At 39.8% G+C, this 16679-nt stretch overlaps 1 protein-coding gene across 1 annotated transcript in view; it reads left to right on the top strand.

Moving 5' to 3' along the window:
- EDIL3 (EGF-like repeats and discoidin I-like domains 3) overlaps nucleotides 1–16679 on the top strand; it is a 287168-nt gene that overhangs the window by 215657 nt on the left and 54832 nt on the right. The window contains exon 6 of the mRNA XM_010008401.1: nucleotides 8865–9046. Coding sequence (XP_010006703.1) covers nucleotides 8865–9046 — 182 coding nt within the window. The remainder of the gene's footprint in view (nucleotides 1–8864; nucleotides 9047–16679) is intronic.

Genomic DNA, 16679 nt, shown 5'->3' on the forward strand with positions numbered 1-16679 from the left:
CAGCAGGAACCTCATCAGACCACCATGACCTCTCAGATATGATGGACAGAGGCTTAGCAATTGCATCTGCCAGCTGCCTCAGGACCCGTGGGTGAATCCCATCAGGTCGCATAGATTTGGATGGTCAAAAACTTGCTCTACTCCTACAGTGGGGGTAATTCAGTCTCCCAGTCCCTGCTTTCACCCATTGAGGCCTTTGTATTGAGGCTGGAGCACTTACCAGAGAAGACTGAAGCAAAGAAGTCACTGAGGACCTCAGCCTTCTCAATATCCTGTGTTGCTATGCCTCCTGTGTCCTTCAGGAGAGGCCCTACACTCTCCTTGGATGTCCTTTTCTCCCCAACATACCTATAGAAGCTTTTCTTATTGTTCTTCATACCTCTGGTGAGATTTAATTCTAGCAGGGATTTGGCTGTCCTCACATGATCTCTAGCTGTTTGGACAACCTCTCTACAATCCTCCCAGGATACCTGCCCTAGCTTCCATGCCCTATATGCTTCCTTCTTCAGTTTGAGCTTTTCTAGGAGCTGCTTACTCGTCCATGCCAGCATCCTGGAGTTTCTACCTGACTTCCTCTTAGTTGAGATGCAACACTCTTGGGCCTGGAGAAGGTGATCCTTAAATACCAACAATGCTTTGTCTGATCACAGTGCAACAGTCCTGCCTTTGTCAATGATCTTAAGTGAATGCTTAATGAATAAGCATAAGGAAAAGGATACGTGCTACTTGATGGTTCTCCCATTGTATTTTCCCAGCTTCCAGCAATCTTCAGGTTATAAAGTTCCTAAATCAGAAATTGTATCCTCCTTTAATTTATTCCTGTTTGATGTGACCCCTCTTGAACTATGCCATATGTTACAGTTTCCCAGAGGTTAATCCCTGTGCTTTTCTGTGGGGAATTTAAAATCCTTTGCATCCTATTCAAAGTGCAGAGTGGAGAAACTGCCAAACCAGAGCTAAGCAAATTAGTCCTGAGTAACAACCCTCCATTTCAGACACAGTACTTTATAAAAAAGACCTAATCTTCTTTCAGTGTCTGAGCAGTCATTCTGCTGTGCTATGCTTGATGTATGAGATTTTGCAGACTTGCTCAGTGTAGAAAATCCCTCTGGATGGCCATCAGAGGAATGTGAATCCCATTGTGGAGAATGCAGGTCAGTACATGCTTGTACTCAGAGAGCTGAAGTCTCTCTGTGAAAGAATAAGAAACAGAAGGCTGAAACCTAAACTACAAGGTGGTGAGCTTACGCATGTATCAGCATTAATTCCTGCAATATCAGAGGTCATCTGTAATTTCATTGTGTGATGATGAAGTTGGCAACTGGGGACCATGGTGTTGCTAAAAGCCTGAGGGGTTCCACTGACACCTCTAGCGGGAAAGGAAGCTGTGTCTTCCAGGCACCTCTCTGCCAAAGCACTTTATGCAGTATTTATAAAGGAAAGGGGATTTTATCATAATCATGTCAAAGTTGTGAAAAAACAAGCCCTGCAGGAACAGGGTTTAATACTTTTCATACAGGTAGGCACTTCAACAGCAGACTGTTAAATGATTGTCTATATCCATCTGACCAACTCCTATTAAAAAATAAGTCACTGTTACCTGAAAAGAGCTATCCTTAACAGAACTACCTGGCCAAGGATATGTGGGTGGCAGGAAGAACAAAAGGAAGAAATAGAAGACTGAAGTCTATATTTCATGATGTGGAGCTTATGCATGTGTTGGCATTAATTACTGCAATATCAGAGGTCATCTGTAATCTCATTGTCAGGGTTTGTGTTCAGCACAATTACCATGCTATGCTGTGCACAGCCAGAGTAATCTCATTCCAGAAAATGAGGTGCTTGGCGAATGACAGGATTGCAGATGTCTAAAGGAGATTTGTTTTCTGCATGCCTTCAATTTTGCATCTGTTTGTTTTGATGACGTTAGCTGGAGACAAACTAACAGAGGAAATGATATCTGTATATTCATGCTGCAAAATCAGGCATGTTTCATCGTCAATAACAAAAACCTTTTTCCTCTGTTTGCAGAAGCATAATCCTCACATTTTCAAGCAATTTTCAAACCATTTGGAGGTTTTGCTTAATTTGTGGACTGACACTGATGTCAAAGTCCAAATTAAATATACTTAGGTAACATGTACACGCTGTGCTTTCTGCTAATTATCTTATACTGTATTAATTCTTTATCTTAAAATGATTTGTCCTTTCCCTTGTAGAGGGGGAATCAGTGACATATTTCCCTGTTCTAATTTACTTCTGAAGAGATATCTATGTAAAACATAGCAAGCTAGCAGTCATCTTCTCTTTCCTTTTGCAGAAAAATTTGTATTCAGCTGGAGGGATTTATTATAGTAAGAGATAAGGGTTGAAACACAGAAGTCACCTGTTGTCTGAGGAGCTATTTAATCCCTATATATGTGGTCTACAAGTGAAATCTGGACTAGTGATCATTTGCTTAGTGGTGCAAAATGATACATAGCATTTCACATCTCATTAAGTCTGATACTGTAAAGGAAGGCTTTAAGGTAGTTTTACAACCATGCTATCTTCACATGAGTTGTTGGAAATTCTTTAAAAAAAATAAAAAGAAATAAATTAATCCTTCACTTTTCCTGTGTTATTGACTTTTCCTATCCACCACTGGATCCATTTACAATCATGTAGCTTATTGGTAGACCTTTGCATTCTGACATCTTCATGGATGTTGTATTTGATGAGTACAAGAGACGTGTCAATAAGGTTTTATTTAGTGCATACCAATGGTCACTGTAGACTTAAAAGCAATATTTCTTGAGTTAGTATTTTGCTATTTAATGAGACTAAAATAACAGCACCAGATGACAAAACCTTCTTTGTGAATCTATATCATGAACCTGTCAAGCAGCTTTTAATTGTGGTTTTTTTTGTTTGTTTTTTTTACTTTCTTACATCGAGCTGATTGTCATACACAAGTGTGTCAGCATTAACTAATAAAAATAGTTTCCTATCTGATGCCTGACATTGACCAGACTGAATTATACTGTAGTCACTGTAGTGATACTGTTACTCCCTTGGAGGCTTCAGTTTCCCAAGCTGTCATGATTTTTGTTAAATGAAAATGGATTTAATAGAAGCAGATGTATAACAACAAGCGTAATACAGCTTGTACTTGTTCTGCAAAATAATGTATCACAGTTTTATTTAAAAGACAAACAATCTCCAAAAGCTGCATTTGCTTGTTTCCTTAATTCATAGTAGTCAATGGCACATCACAGCCCTTTAGCACTGAAAGAAATAATTGATATCTTAACTATAAAGAAAGCATTTGTGGCCAAGAAAGTCACAAATTTTGTGACCTACTGTGATGGGGTTCCAGAGTTGGTGGACAAGGGAAGAGCAACTCTTCTACATAACATCCTTGTATCTAAATTGGAGGGACATTGGCTTGATGGATGGACCCCTTGGTAGATGAGGAATAGGCTGGGTTGACACACTAAGAGAGTTGTGGTCAACAGGTCAGTGTCCAAATGCAGACCAGTGACAAGTGGTATTCCTCAGGCTTCAGTACTGGGACCAGTGCTGTTCAGTGTCTTTGTTGGTGACATGGTGTAAGAGTTGATCAGAAGATTGCTGTTGTCTCAACATTGTCATCAGTGACTAGACCCCAGAATGTTTGGTGATGACATCAAGCTGTGTGGTGTGCTTGACACACTGGAGGGAAGGCATGCCATCCAGAGGGACCCTGACAGGCTTGAAGTGCAGACCTGTGCAAACCTTATGAAGTTCAACAAGACCAAGTGCAAGGTCCTGCATCTGGGGCAGGGAAGACCCAAGCACAAATCCAGGCTGGGTGGAGACTGGACTGAGAACAGCCCTGATAAGAGGGACTTCAGAGTGTTGGTTGATGAGAAGCTCAACATGGACCAGCAATATGAACTGCCACCCCAGAAAGCCAACTGTGTCCTGAGCTGCATCAAAAGAAGCATTGCCAGCAGGTCAAGAGAGATGATTCTCCCCCTCTTCTCTTCTCTCATGAGATCCCACCTGCAGTGCTCAGTCCAATTCTGGAGCCCGTAGCACTAGAAGGGTGTGGAGCTGTTGGAGGGAGTCCAGACAAGGCCACAAAGATGATCAGAAGGCTGATGCACCTCTGCTCTGCAGACAGGCTGAGAGAGTTGAGGCTGTTCATCCTGGAGAAGAGAAAGCTCTGTGGAGACCGTAGAGCACCTTCAGTATCGAAGGAGCTACAGAAAAGCTGGGGAGGAGCTTTGGACAAGGGCAAGGAAGGATGGGACATGGGGTAATGGCTTCATACTAGAAGAGGGAAGATTTAGGTTAGACATCAGGAAGAAATTCTTCACTATAAGGGTGGTGAAAAACTGGTCCAGGTTGGCCAGGAAAGCTGTGGCTGCCCCATCCCTGGAAGTGTTCGAGGCCAGGCTGGATGGGGCTTGGACCAACCTGGTCTGGTGGGAGGTGTCCCTTCCCATGCAGGCGGGTGGAACTAGATGCTCTTTGAAGTCCTTTCCAGCCCAAACTATTCAGTGATTTGATGATTCTATCATTTGTGTCTCAAACTAAATTTCTTATGCAGAAGCTAGTCTGTAGCCCATCCTTTACTGATATTACATGTCTGATGAAACCAGAGATAGGTTCATCAGCTGAGAGTTTTCAAGCAAAGTAAATTTCTAAAGAATTTAAAGAGCAGTAGCCCCCTCAGAGATTTTCTAAGGAGACAGCATGACTCACAAATCTTTTGGAGTATTTGGAAGAAATTAATGAGCATATGACTAAGGGAAGTTCTTTTGTTGTGCAGTGTTTGACTATCCTAAAATTTAATCATCTATTTCCTTTCAACTGAAAATAAATTGAAAGATTTTCTTGTGCAATGATGTCTGATTGAAAATAAAGAATGAAGGAGTGAGTAAACAGGCACTGGAAGGAGATTACTCACAGAGTCCTAGCAAAATCTCTGCTGACATCCTGGCAGAGGATAAATAAGAAAGACAGCAAAATGTTTGGATAATCTAGGGAATATACTGAGCTTTGTTAAAATGGACTGAAGAGTTTAAATGGAAAGCTCCATGGTGAAGAAGGGCCTGGGGCTGCTGGTTGACAGCCAACTTAACATGAACCAGCAGTGTGCCGAGGTGGCCAAGAAGGCCAATGCCATCCTGGCCTGCATCAGGAATGGTGTGGTCAGGAGGAGTAAGGAAGTGATTGTTCCCCTGTACTCAGCACTGATGACACCACACTTCAAGTACTATGTCCAATTCTGGGCCCCTCACTACAGGAAGGATGTTGAGTTGCTGGAACATGTCCAGAGGAGAGCTACCAACTTGGTGAAAGGTCTGGAGAGGTCATATGAGGAGAGACTGAGGGAACTGGGATTGTTTAGTTTGAAGAATAGGAGGCTGAGAGGAGACCTCATTGCGTTCTATGACTACCTGAAAGGAGGTTGTATGGAGGTGGGAGTTGGCCTCTTCTTTCAAGTGAATCATGACAGGATGAGAGGAGATGGCCTGAAGTTGTGCCAGGGGAGGCTTAGCCTGGATATTACAAATAATTTCTTTACTGAAAGAGTGGTTGGACAGTGGAACAGGCTGCCCAGGGAGATGGTGGAGCCACCATCCCTGGAAATGTTTAAAAGAAATGTAGATATAGTGCTTAGCGGCATGATTTAAGCACTGAACAGGTAAATTAGGATATGGTAGGGGGATTTAGGTTATGGTTGGACTTCATGATCTTCAAGGTTCCTTCCAGCCAGGATGATTCGGTGATAAATGTATCTTGAAATACAGATTGATTATGAAACTAGAGGTTACATTAAATATGTTCAAGTTCAAGGTGAGACTATTTAAGAAAAACCTAGCCCTCATGATGCATGTGGAGGTGTCTTAGGAAGCAATAGCCTTGCTTGGGCTTCCTCAATACCCATCTGCCAGGCCTGTGCCTAGGAAGTTTCTCGGTTCATCAGCACTGCTATGGTCAGAGTAGGGTTTATTGCAAGTTCTCCAGACCACCTCATGAGTGTGAGCTCGTGTCCTTCAGGGAGCTGAAAAAAAGTGGTCCTCTAAAGACAGATCCTGGTGGTGTGTGTGCATATATTACACCATAAGACTAGTACTGTTTAGAAATTATTATCCAGTCTCCTGTTTGTTACGTTTGAACTGAACACCAAGGTAGAAAAGTATCTCAAATGCGAGTTTTAATTTTAAGAGCCGTAAGGTTTGTGCTTAACTCAAATTGAAAAACTGACAAACATGACAAAACAAAACTGGAACTGCAATTAAAATAAGCAGCTTGTACAATGAAGTACCTGTTCCCTGAAGGTAGGGATTTGCTTTGGATTTCAGGCATAATCCTCCTAAAGCTAAGGAAGGTAAACACTTCTGACCATATATGGTCATACCTGACAAAGTAGAGTTAAGTCCTGTACTTGGTAATTTAACTGCCTTCAATTTACAAAGAAAAATTCACCTTTCTTTTGTAAGGAATTCACACACATTGCAAATGCCGTTTAATGCATCTCAAGCATGAGAACTAACATACCTTCAAGTAAAAAAACTTTCCACAAAGTTCTGCACCTTAAACAGAGGCTGCTAAGAAAAAGAAAAAAGAGGACATTGACGTATCTTGCAAATCTGCCGAGGCTGGAATGTCTATAGGAGATCAAGTATCTTGGTGTCAAATACATGTTCTTTTGAAAATTATCTGCTAAAGCCAAATACCATTATTCTGGACCCCACTCAAAAGTGACCCTGATACATGCTGGGGCCATATACTCACAAAAACATTTTTCCAAGTAGGGCACTAAGTAACTCTAGCAGGGCAGGCAAGTGTCCTCATCACAGTGCTCCTCACTGTTAAAGAATATAGATACAGAGTATAACTTACACATTGTGTATTAAAACACCTGCCATGCCTACAAGCCTTCATTTTCAGCTCCTCTTGGAAACCTCTATTCCATTTTCTCACAACTTTATTTTTAAATAGTTATCAATCTACACCAGCTGATGGGGTGGTTAATGTCATGGTAAAGTCAAATCAGTCTTGTGTGCACATGTGTTTGTGCGTTACACATACACAGGATTGTGTGTACTTTGCTATTGTGAAACGACAAAGATATTTCAGTAAGTAAAGATATGAAACTTCTAAAAAAAGCATTTTTTATAGGAAAGTAGAGTAGCTGGCTTGCAAGCAGATGTGACAGTTTATACACCAAAGGAAATAATTTGGGTTAGATTAAAATATTTAATAAACAGAGCTGGTATTTGAATAGGTCTTTCGATTTTTATGTATCACATGATAACACAAGGAAAAATGTAATTTTTCCAAAACATGTGGGAATTCTTAATACATCCTTTATTGTGTCTGCCTATGCTGCTGACAAATATTTAGTTTTCTTCTGGCAGTACTATGCACCTGGCACAGCCGCAGGAGAGAGGTAAGGTTTTTTATATGTTGTGTAGCGTGAACAGAATTAACAGTCAAGTGCTGAATGCACCACCTTTATTACTGGGTAAGACATGATACAGAAAAGTAGAACTAGGACTTTAGATTCTTAGCCAAGCTTCATGGACTGTTAAAAATGTCGATTAAATCATCATATAGTGCAAGTCAGTCATTAATTTCAGTGGGCCCATATTTCATTTAAATGTATCCTGGATGTAAACCAGTTTTTTGCATTTAAGAAGTAACACATTCAGATCCCCACCTGTGTGAAGGTTTTAGGTTTTTTTCTCATAGCACAAGCATGGCCTTATCCATGGCCCTTGTTCCACAATCAGTTTAAAACTGTGATTTAGTTTGTGTTGGTCTTTATCAGTCACACCCAGGGATTGAATTGCCAGTGACTTTCAGCACTGTTTTGCTGCCACAGCTTCTGCTGAAAGCAGCAAATTATACTGGTCACTTTTTCTTCTCTGTACCTTTAAATGAAATAATTAAATTGTTTGTTACTTTCTGCACATATGGTGTTAGGATTTCATAGCAGTAGCACTTCAGAGTCCTTCTCAGGTACTATTTTATGTGAAGGACTGCCAGGCTTCTGAGAAGTCCTAAACTGTAAGTAAAAATCTGCTTATTCCTGTTGTGTTCAAAATTGCTGAAGTGCAGTTGACTCACAAAGCACAACTTCTCTGGGGCAACTGAGCAAGATTGCCTGCTAGAGTAGTTCCTGCAGTTAACTTTCTCTTTATATTCTGCATCAAAATTGACTTGGGGAAAAAAAATATTTTGTATTTACTTGGAGGTGGCTGTGAGTATTTTAATAGTAGGAATAAATTAATTATGATTACCACACCTAAAATTATGAACATTTGAACATGACAGTTAAATCCCTATTTTGAGGTTTGCTGAATAAATGTATAAAAGCTGTAACTTTGATGTAACTGACCGATATAATGTGTCTAGTTTTGTATTTCAAAAGATAATTGCAATAACAATATTTATCATATGGGGCAAATTCTAACCTCTGTGGCAAGAGCAACATACAGAACTTCGCAGTAATTACAGAATCTAAAATTTGCTTTTAGCAGTTGTTTTGATATTTGAATCTATATATCATTTTCTTTCATTGCACCTGTAAAACCCGAACCCACTACTCTTCATATAGGATAAACTAAAAGAAGTTGAAAGCTTAATCTAATTCATTAATTTTGCAATGGGAAAAGTTATTTACAATTAGTATTTTTGTACTGATTTTGGTTTTTTTTTTTCCATTTCTGCAAAAGGAACACTCAGTTCAACTGCTTTAAATGAATATAATTAACATAACATTTAGGATCTGTTTGTACACTATTTCTAATAACAGCCACTTGGGACCCAGAAGAGTTGGCCATTTCAGTTGCATTAATTTCTTTTCTTGTTTCCATTTGCAGGATGCTCTGGCCCACTAGGGATAGAAGGAGGAATTGTGTCAAACCAACAAATTACTGCGTCATCTACTCATCGAGCTCTTTTTGGACTCCAGAAATGGTATCCATACTATGCACGACTTAATAAGAAGGGTCTTGTGAATGCTTGGACTGCTGCAGAAAATGACAGATGGCCATGGATTCAGGTAACAGATGGAGTTGAGGAAGAAAAAAATCTGCTTGATTCAATTGCCAGAGTCACTTAAGAAACTGATGGAGACAAGTAGTAAACTAACAGCTAGAGTCTTCTTCACTATCAGAAATGTAGCTCAGACTAAAAGTTGCAAAACGGTAATTGGCTTAACAAATGCACATATCTTTTTTTATTAAAAAAATATTTGCTTGTGTTCCATTGTGTTTCTAAACTATGGAAGCAAATTTATAAAGACTATTTTCAAGGAAGCTATTTTCCACACATGTCACATTTGCTTATTAAGTCCTTAGTAGCATTTCACAGCAGTATCTCAAGGTGGAGGTACTTTGATGAATGCCGCCTTCCCTGAGCATCATTCTAGAGTGCTTTAAAGGGGTTTTGGCAGTACCAGAGCCTTCAGGAATAGTTTGTCCTCTCTGCTGAGCTGCTCTAAGCACACAGGTTAAGCATTGTGTGCATCATGCTGGAAGTAACAAGAACTGTTTTAATTAACATCTAAATAGCTGCTAGTTCAGCCACATCTGTGGGGCTGAATTTTTTTTTCATTTCCACTCAAGGGTGTTATTGCTAGAAAGATTTCAAAGACAGTGACCTCTTTGTGAACAGGATTTCTCTGCACCCAGCAAATTACTTCAGTAAAAGTCATGAAGCAATGAATATGAAGCCCCATGGCTCCATTTTGATGAAGATAATGATTATCTAATGATTGCTGTAGCTCTTTACATTTATGGTGGTTTCTTTGCATGATATGTGAATTGGGCTAAGCTTTGGCATTTTCAGCTGTTAGTTAATAAAGGTGTTAGGTATTTACAGGAAAGCCTTTTGTGCTTATCAGTATAGGCATTGTGTGAAGAGGGTGCTTCCCTCCCAGTGAACCCACCACAGGAACAGCAAAAGCATCTTGTCTACCAGCACTAACTTGAACTGTCCATATGTTGTCCCTTGGATTTGTCAGACACGGTCTTCATGAAGTCACTTCCATGTACATGGCATATTTTTTGTTCATATATTCAAGTTTTTCTAATAACTGCTGTTTGTGGTTTTTCTGAGCAGTTCTGAGATGTTTGTGGAAAAAGTATTCAGGATTACTTGTTCAGCTGGTGTGGTGAGAGTTCTGGATATTGTCAGTTCTGAAAAATTAAGACATTGTTATTTTTGGTTTGTTATTCACTGCAGAATGAAAACGCAAATGCCCTTCAATGACTCTTAAGTCAGCCATCTTCCATAAAGAGTAGGAGATCTGTAAAATTTACACACTGAAAAAAAATGTGAAAGAATAGCAGAATTATTTTTACAGGAACAGAAAATAATATCACTTTAATGAATAATGAAAAAAATGTTACAGCAGCTTTTGGACTACTTTAGAGTGTGGGCTTTAATAAATGAGCTAGAGAAAAAACTCAAAATAATTTCTCATTGCCCCTCTAAACATGACTTTCCTAGGAAATTAACTGGATGCAGATGGCTAATGGTCTATTGCTTTCATGTTTGTACTTGGCACAGTCACTACTCACCATAGAGTCAGTGGTCAGGCAGCTGTGCAGGTTTCCATTCAGCCCAGAATTCATAGAATCACAGACTCATAGAATGGTTTGGGTTGGATGGCACCTTGAAAATAATCTAGTTTCAACCCCCCTGCCATGAGCAGAGGCACCTTTCACTAGACCAGGTTGCTCCAAAGCCTATCCGATCTGGTCTTCAACACTTCCAGGTATGGGGCAGCCATGGCATCCCTGGGTAGCTTGCTCCAGCATCTTACCACTCTCACAGGAATGTATACCTTCCCAATGTCTAACCTAATCTCCCTTCTTCCAGTTTGAAACCATTACCATTTGTCCTATCACTCCATGCCCTTTTGAAGAGCCCCCCCCCCCAGCTTTCCTGGTATTGGAAGGTGCTCCAAGGTCTCCCTGGAGCCTTCTCTTCTCCAAGCTGAACAGTCCCAACTCTCTCAGCCTGTCTCCATAGCAAAAGTGCTCCAGCCCTTTGATCATCTTTGTGGCATCTTTTGTACTTGCTCCAGCAGTTCCATGTCCTTGGATTAGGGACTCCAGAACTGGACATAGTACTGCAGGTTGGGTCTCATGAGAGCTGAGTAAATTGTGTCTGCCTTGGTCTTCTCTCCCAAGGAAGTCTTCCCATTGCTCTTACCTGGAAGGAAGGTTGGACCAAGGGTGAAAATGCATATCAGGTTTAAACAATTTCTTCTTTTTGGAAGTTAATGACCTAATCTAGGTAGAACTAATTCCAGGCATGCTATTTTGCAATTTTGACAGCCATAGCAAGTAGTACTTTCTATGAGCTAATTAAGTGATACGATCAATGTGTACTAAGCACCTATCATTCACTTCTTTTTATTTTTCTTTAGAAGTAAACTTTGGTCTATAATGTTCATAAAACTTGCCAAGCAGTTTATTTTTCTTTTTAGTTCAGAGTAAAAGTAAAAATATACTGTAAGTTAAAAACAAGTGTAAATCTTGAGAGATTTTTTTTCCTTCTCTGAATAATTTTCTCCATAAAACACTTGTGAACAGAAAATCCAGCTTTGTAAGGGTGATGGTACTTGCAGAGAAAAAATGCTTTTTAGTTTTCTGCAGAAACCCTGTTTGGATTTGGCAAGCATTCAGACCTCCACAAACTGACATTTTATGCACTGCATAGTAGTTCCTTACATCAGAGCACTGTCTTGTTCTTCAAGCATGAAATACACTCTAGGAGACAGACATTGCCTGACCCTTATATGGGTGAATAATTTCTGTTCAGAGACGAGGAGAAGCAGATATCCCATATCTTATTTTTCAACCTCTTCCATAATGGCCAGAGAGAGACTTCCTGAGCATTTGTAGAAGGTTACAAAAAGTCAGCTCACTCTGATTTGTGATAAGTTTATGGCTACTTTCTTTTTGGTCTTGTGGGAGAAATAGTCTCTTCAACAACAAACAGCCTATACTCTTCAGTTTTTACTTTCTTTATTGTATCACCAGCTGCTTCCTGGATCCTAATTTGAGGGACCTTTTCCATGCTGGTCTGAGAGACAGATCAGCTGATCCAGGAGATGGCTCCTGAAATACAGTGTGAATGTTTGGCAGAGATATAAGTGGAAAGTTAAGAAGCCAGAAACTCCATATTTATGACATGTAATTTAAGATTTTGCACAGTGAACCTAAAGCAGTAGCCTGTTACCATCTTACAGTTTCTAATGCTAGATAAATTCTTAAGCAAACTGTATACAATGAGCAAAGTCTTGCAGAGCCTAAGTACATCCAGGTCTTTAGCTATTTTTGCCTTGTTCCATTATTATCAGTTTTCTTTGTCATTTAATTTCTTTATTGATATGCAGCTTGGAAAATGAAAGGTTTGAGTCCTTTGCTTATAACTCACTTGTAATGAGTGCAGAGTTTTTTCTCTAATCTTTCAGCTTACACACATGAACTAATTAGTATGCAATTTCATTTTCCTGCATTCTCCCAATGAACTGAAAATTGAAATTGCCATTTTAAATTTACACTCTCAGCATGTAATTAGTAATGACACTACGATGCTTGTAATTGACTTGTGATTTAAAGGGTCAGTGACTGTGTTTTTGAAAGCAAATTAAAGTCAGAGTAAGTCATATATCCCTTTTAGAGTTCTGCTGACCTCTGTTTCTCCTCATAGGTTGTCTGTGATAAAATAGCACCTGTGTATACTGCTTACAACTTCATTAGTGACACTAACTTTTGATGTTTCCAAACACAATGAGAAAAAATCCCACATTTTTATTTTTCATTAATTGTTCATGACATATAACCAAAATGGTCACTTTGGCAGAAGGATGCTCTCAAGGACAGAGACACCAAGAAATCTGAATATTGCGCTGTAAGATAATAGTCTTGCTTTTTTAGTCCTCTAATGTAGGTATGGTCTTTTTTTTTTTTTTGCAAGTAATGCAAGTGCAATGGGTTCTTTCGTCATAGATGAACCTTCCTAAATGGCTCTTTGCTCAACAATGGACAAGGAACTCACAGGAGAACTTCAGTGACTCCTGCCACTGCTGGGCTGGGTTGGGTGGTCAGTACACCTGGGACCCCTAAGAGTATCAACCTCAGAAGTACATGACAGTTCTGGAAAAAAGTAAGAAGGCAGGTGTACAATAACAGACATTAGATAAAAGGCTAGACAGCAAAAACCTGGGTGTGCAGTGAAGCTTAGCAGAAAGCATTACACAGCAAATATTGGAGCAGTTGGCAAAGGTGGTGTTTCAAGTCAGGAGGGCTCAAGGAAAGTTTTGGTTACTTTTATTTTCTGGTCATGGCTTTTGCCAGCCATGTAAGGAAGGAGTGGAAGAGGTCAGTGCCTGCTGTTTTCCATGCAGTGGCTGCTGTTGTTGGGCTATCAGATCTGAGAAAAAGAAGTCCCTTAGCTTCTGCTGTTCCCCTGAGTGTGATTGTGGAAAGGATCCATGTGAGCAGTGTGCCTGATGATGCACTAATTTATTTGAGTGGAGTACAAGAAACTACCAACTCTTTTTAAACTGCTTTGTGGTCTCTTAGGCATGAAATTATTTACATAGTCAATATTAACCAATAACCACCAAGAGCAGATTTTGGCATGTCTGAAGGGTATTAAGAAAATCAACTAATTGCTGGGTATCTTACCACTTTGTGGGAATCATGATTGAACACCTGAACTGTTGCTGGACACAGTATTATATAAATATAAGTTATTAAATAGAAAAAAACAAAAAAAACTATTTTGTTGCCTCTCATTAAAATAGCAGCAGCCAGTTCATCAGAGACATTAGTACAGCTACCAATGGCCTGTTAAATAAAATATGGAAATATTTTATTATTATGTGAAGGAGGAGTTTTTGTTTACAAAACAGCAGGATCACTCAGTTTGGTTGCAAAGTCAACAAAAAGGGAAATAAAGTAAGTTCAGTTTGAGTAGTTAACTTCCCCCCTAGTTTTTATTGCACATGAAAAGAAAATATTGTTTTGGGTTTTTTCCTCTTCAAATAATCCCTTTTCAGCTCTATTTTATTTTGGGTTTTTTTTGGGCGGAGTCAATATATGAATGTCAAATGAGGTTCAGAAATTAAAAACCTAAAGGTCTTATTTAGAATATATTAAAAGAGCATTTTAATTCTAGCATCTTTCTGATTTCTTCTGTACAAGGCTCTCCTGAAACTATACATTAAATTTAGATGAAACTCTGTATTTCCAAGCATAATAGTTAGATAGAAAAGGTGTCCAACTTGTAACCAATGATTTGAGTATATTTGTATTCCAGTCTAAATGAAAATATATATTGACTTTATTAACCTTTGCCTTCTCAGTGCATCTGTTTTAAATAATACTTTTTTCTTCTTTAGAACTTTGCACAATTCTGTAAAAAATTCATTTTATTTCTTGAATCTCTGAGTAAATAACCTTCCTTTAGAGGCTCTTAATAAAAAAGTGAGCTGTGATGGAAAGAAATCCACCTCATCAGATTCAGGATAAAATTTTCTCAGGCCCCTGTATAGGTTAGAATTTTAAGGTCTATCAAGTCCAGCTAGAGCTGCAGAAATTTAGTTCTTCTAAAGCTTCTTCCCACAGCAGAAATCAGAGTGATTAATTATTGACCAATACATTTGGTATCCCATTAAATGCATAGAAATGTCCAGTGCCCAGGAGGTTGTGTGCAGTCAGTGTGTTGCACAGGAAATAGCCGTGTTCATCCAGAGAACATGGAGCACCGGAGTTGTTCTGGTTTGGTTTGGTGGGTTTTTTGGTAATGGGGAAGGTGCCCTAGGGGTGGCTCCAGTAAGAAGCTGAGAAGCTCCTCCTGCTCCAAACCCAGCCAAGGAGCCATTAGAGGGACAATGGATGCACCTCTGTGATTCACATATGAAAAAACAGCTATACCACCTGAGCAGAGCAGGACTTAAAGGAAAAGAGCTGTGCTGGAGGAGGAGAGCAGTGCTGGTGATTGGTGAGGAAGAAGGGGCAGAAGGTGCCCAAGCAGAAGTTCCCCTGCAGCCCATGGCGAGATGGCAGCTGTGCCCCTGCACTCCTGGAGGAACGTGGTGGAACATTCCCTGGAGGTGCCAGGAGGGGTGAACTTGGCCAGTGGACTTGGATTTTGTGGCCAGAGGATTTGCTGCCAGTGGACTCTGATTGTGCAGCTTTGGAAGCCCCCAGAGCCAAGGGAGGTGCCTGTTCCTCCCTGGTGGGAAAGACTCATGAAGGAGAGGTTCCTAGAGGAGTCTCTGCCATGGGAGGGACCCCATGGGAAAGCAGGGCAGGACTGTAAGGAATCTTTCTTCCTGAGGAGGAAGGAGCAGCAGGAACCACCAGCCTGTGACCTGACTCTAAACCCCATCCCCATCCCCCTGTGCTGCTGGGGAGAAGGAGGGAGAGAAATTGGGAACAAAGGGATTTGGGGCTGGGAAGAAGGGAGGGGTGGGGGTAACATATACAAGCCCTGCTCTGTGTGTGTCTGTGTCCTGTGTGTGTGTGATGAGTGTGAAATTAGATTATTGTTTTTTCCCCCAGGTGAGTCTGTTTTGCCCAGGACCTTAAACAGGTGAAGAACCTTCCTTGTCCTTTGTCTCAACCCATGAGCTTTGTCCTCCTCATCCCAGAGTGTTTGTGGGGGGAGTTGAGTGAGTGGCCATGGGGCTGTTCCTTGGTTGTTGTGTTGGGCTCAAACCAGGACACTTCCTTAAGATTGCTTGTATGCACTATTCACTAAAAATATATCTGAGAACTAAATAGTGTATTGATGTCTTCTCGCATATGATGTTTACATTTAAATAGTTTAATATCAATGACATAAGATTTGTGCAGCACAGTGATTAGGATACTTGTTTTAGAGAATCTAAATTCTAGTTTCTACTCCGAAATCCATGCTGGTTATTTATTTACTGATTACTGAGAATGTTTGTTTTGGGGGGGTTTCAATTAAAAGTATCTTGGAATATTGTTTCTGATAGATAGAATATTTATTTTTATTTGTGGCTTAGTAAAATGTGAAGTGTCTCACACACCACCTGTGGTTTCTATCCCATCTCTGTTGCTCAGACTCGCATTTGGGGTGCTTGCAGTCCATAATATTGGCCTAGTTATTTGTGTGTCTGTAAATCTCACAAACCTCTTGACAACTACACACAAAATGTACTTAGAATAGTCTTCCTGAGGTCCATCATTCTTATCACCAAGCAGGAATCAATAGAGTGTTGGGTTCTTTTATCCAAAAAAGGCAAGGAAAAAGATTTGCAGCTTCCAAATCAAGAACTTCCAAAGAGCAAGTATACACCAGGTGATAGCTATTTGCTAATAAAATGTTAAAACCCAAAATACACAGAGGTCTTGCAGAACATTCATTCAAACATCTGTTAGTAAGAGCTCTAAGCAAACTACCATCTGTCAAACCATTCATTTTGTCAAAGTTCATTTCCTCATTCATGAGTACTGTTGTATCAGCTTCCAAAAATACCTGTCAGCATAGATTAAATATTTAATATTACTTAATATAGCTCTTAGCTTAGTATAATATGGCCAAGTGAACCTTGTGAAATACAGAGTCATCATGTAAGGTGACTCAAACCGTATAGGAAGACTTAATCTGCTAAGTTGAATGTTGAAAAAAACTATTAAAGA

Source organism: Chaetura pelagica, unplaced genomic scaffold (assembly GCF_000747805.2).
Source record: "Chaetura pelagica isolate M959 unplaced genomic scaffold, ChaPel_1.0 scaffold191, whole genome shotgun sequence".
In the NCBI taxonomy this organism is placed as follows: Eukaryota; Metazoa; Chordata; class Aves; order Apodiformes; family Apodidae; genus Chaetura; species Chaetura pelagica.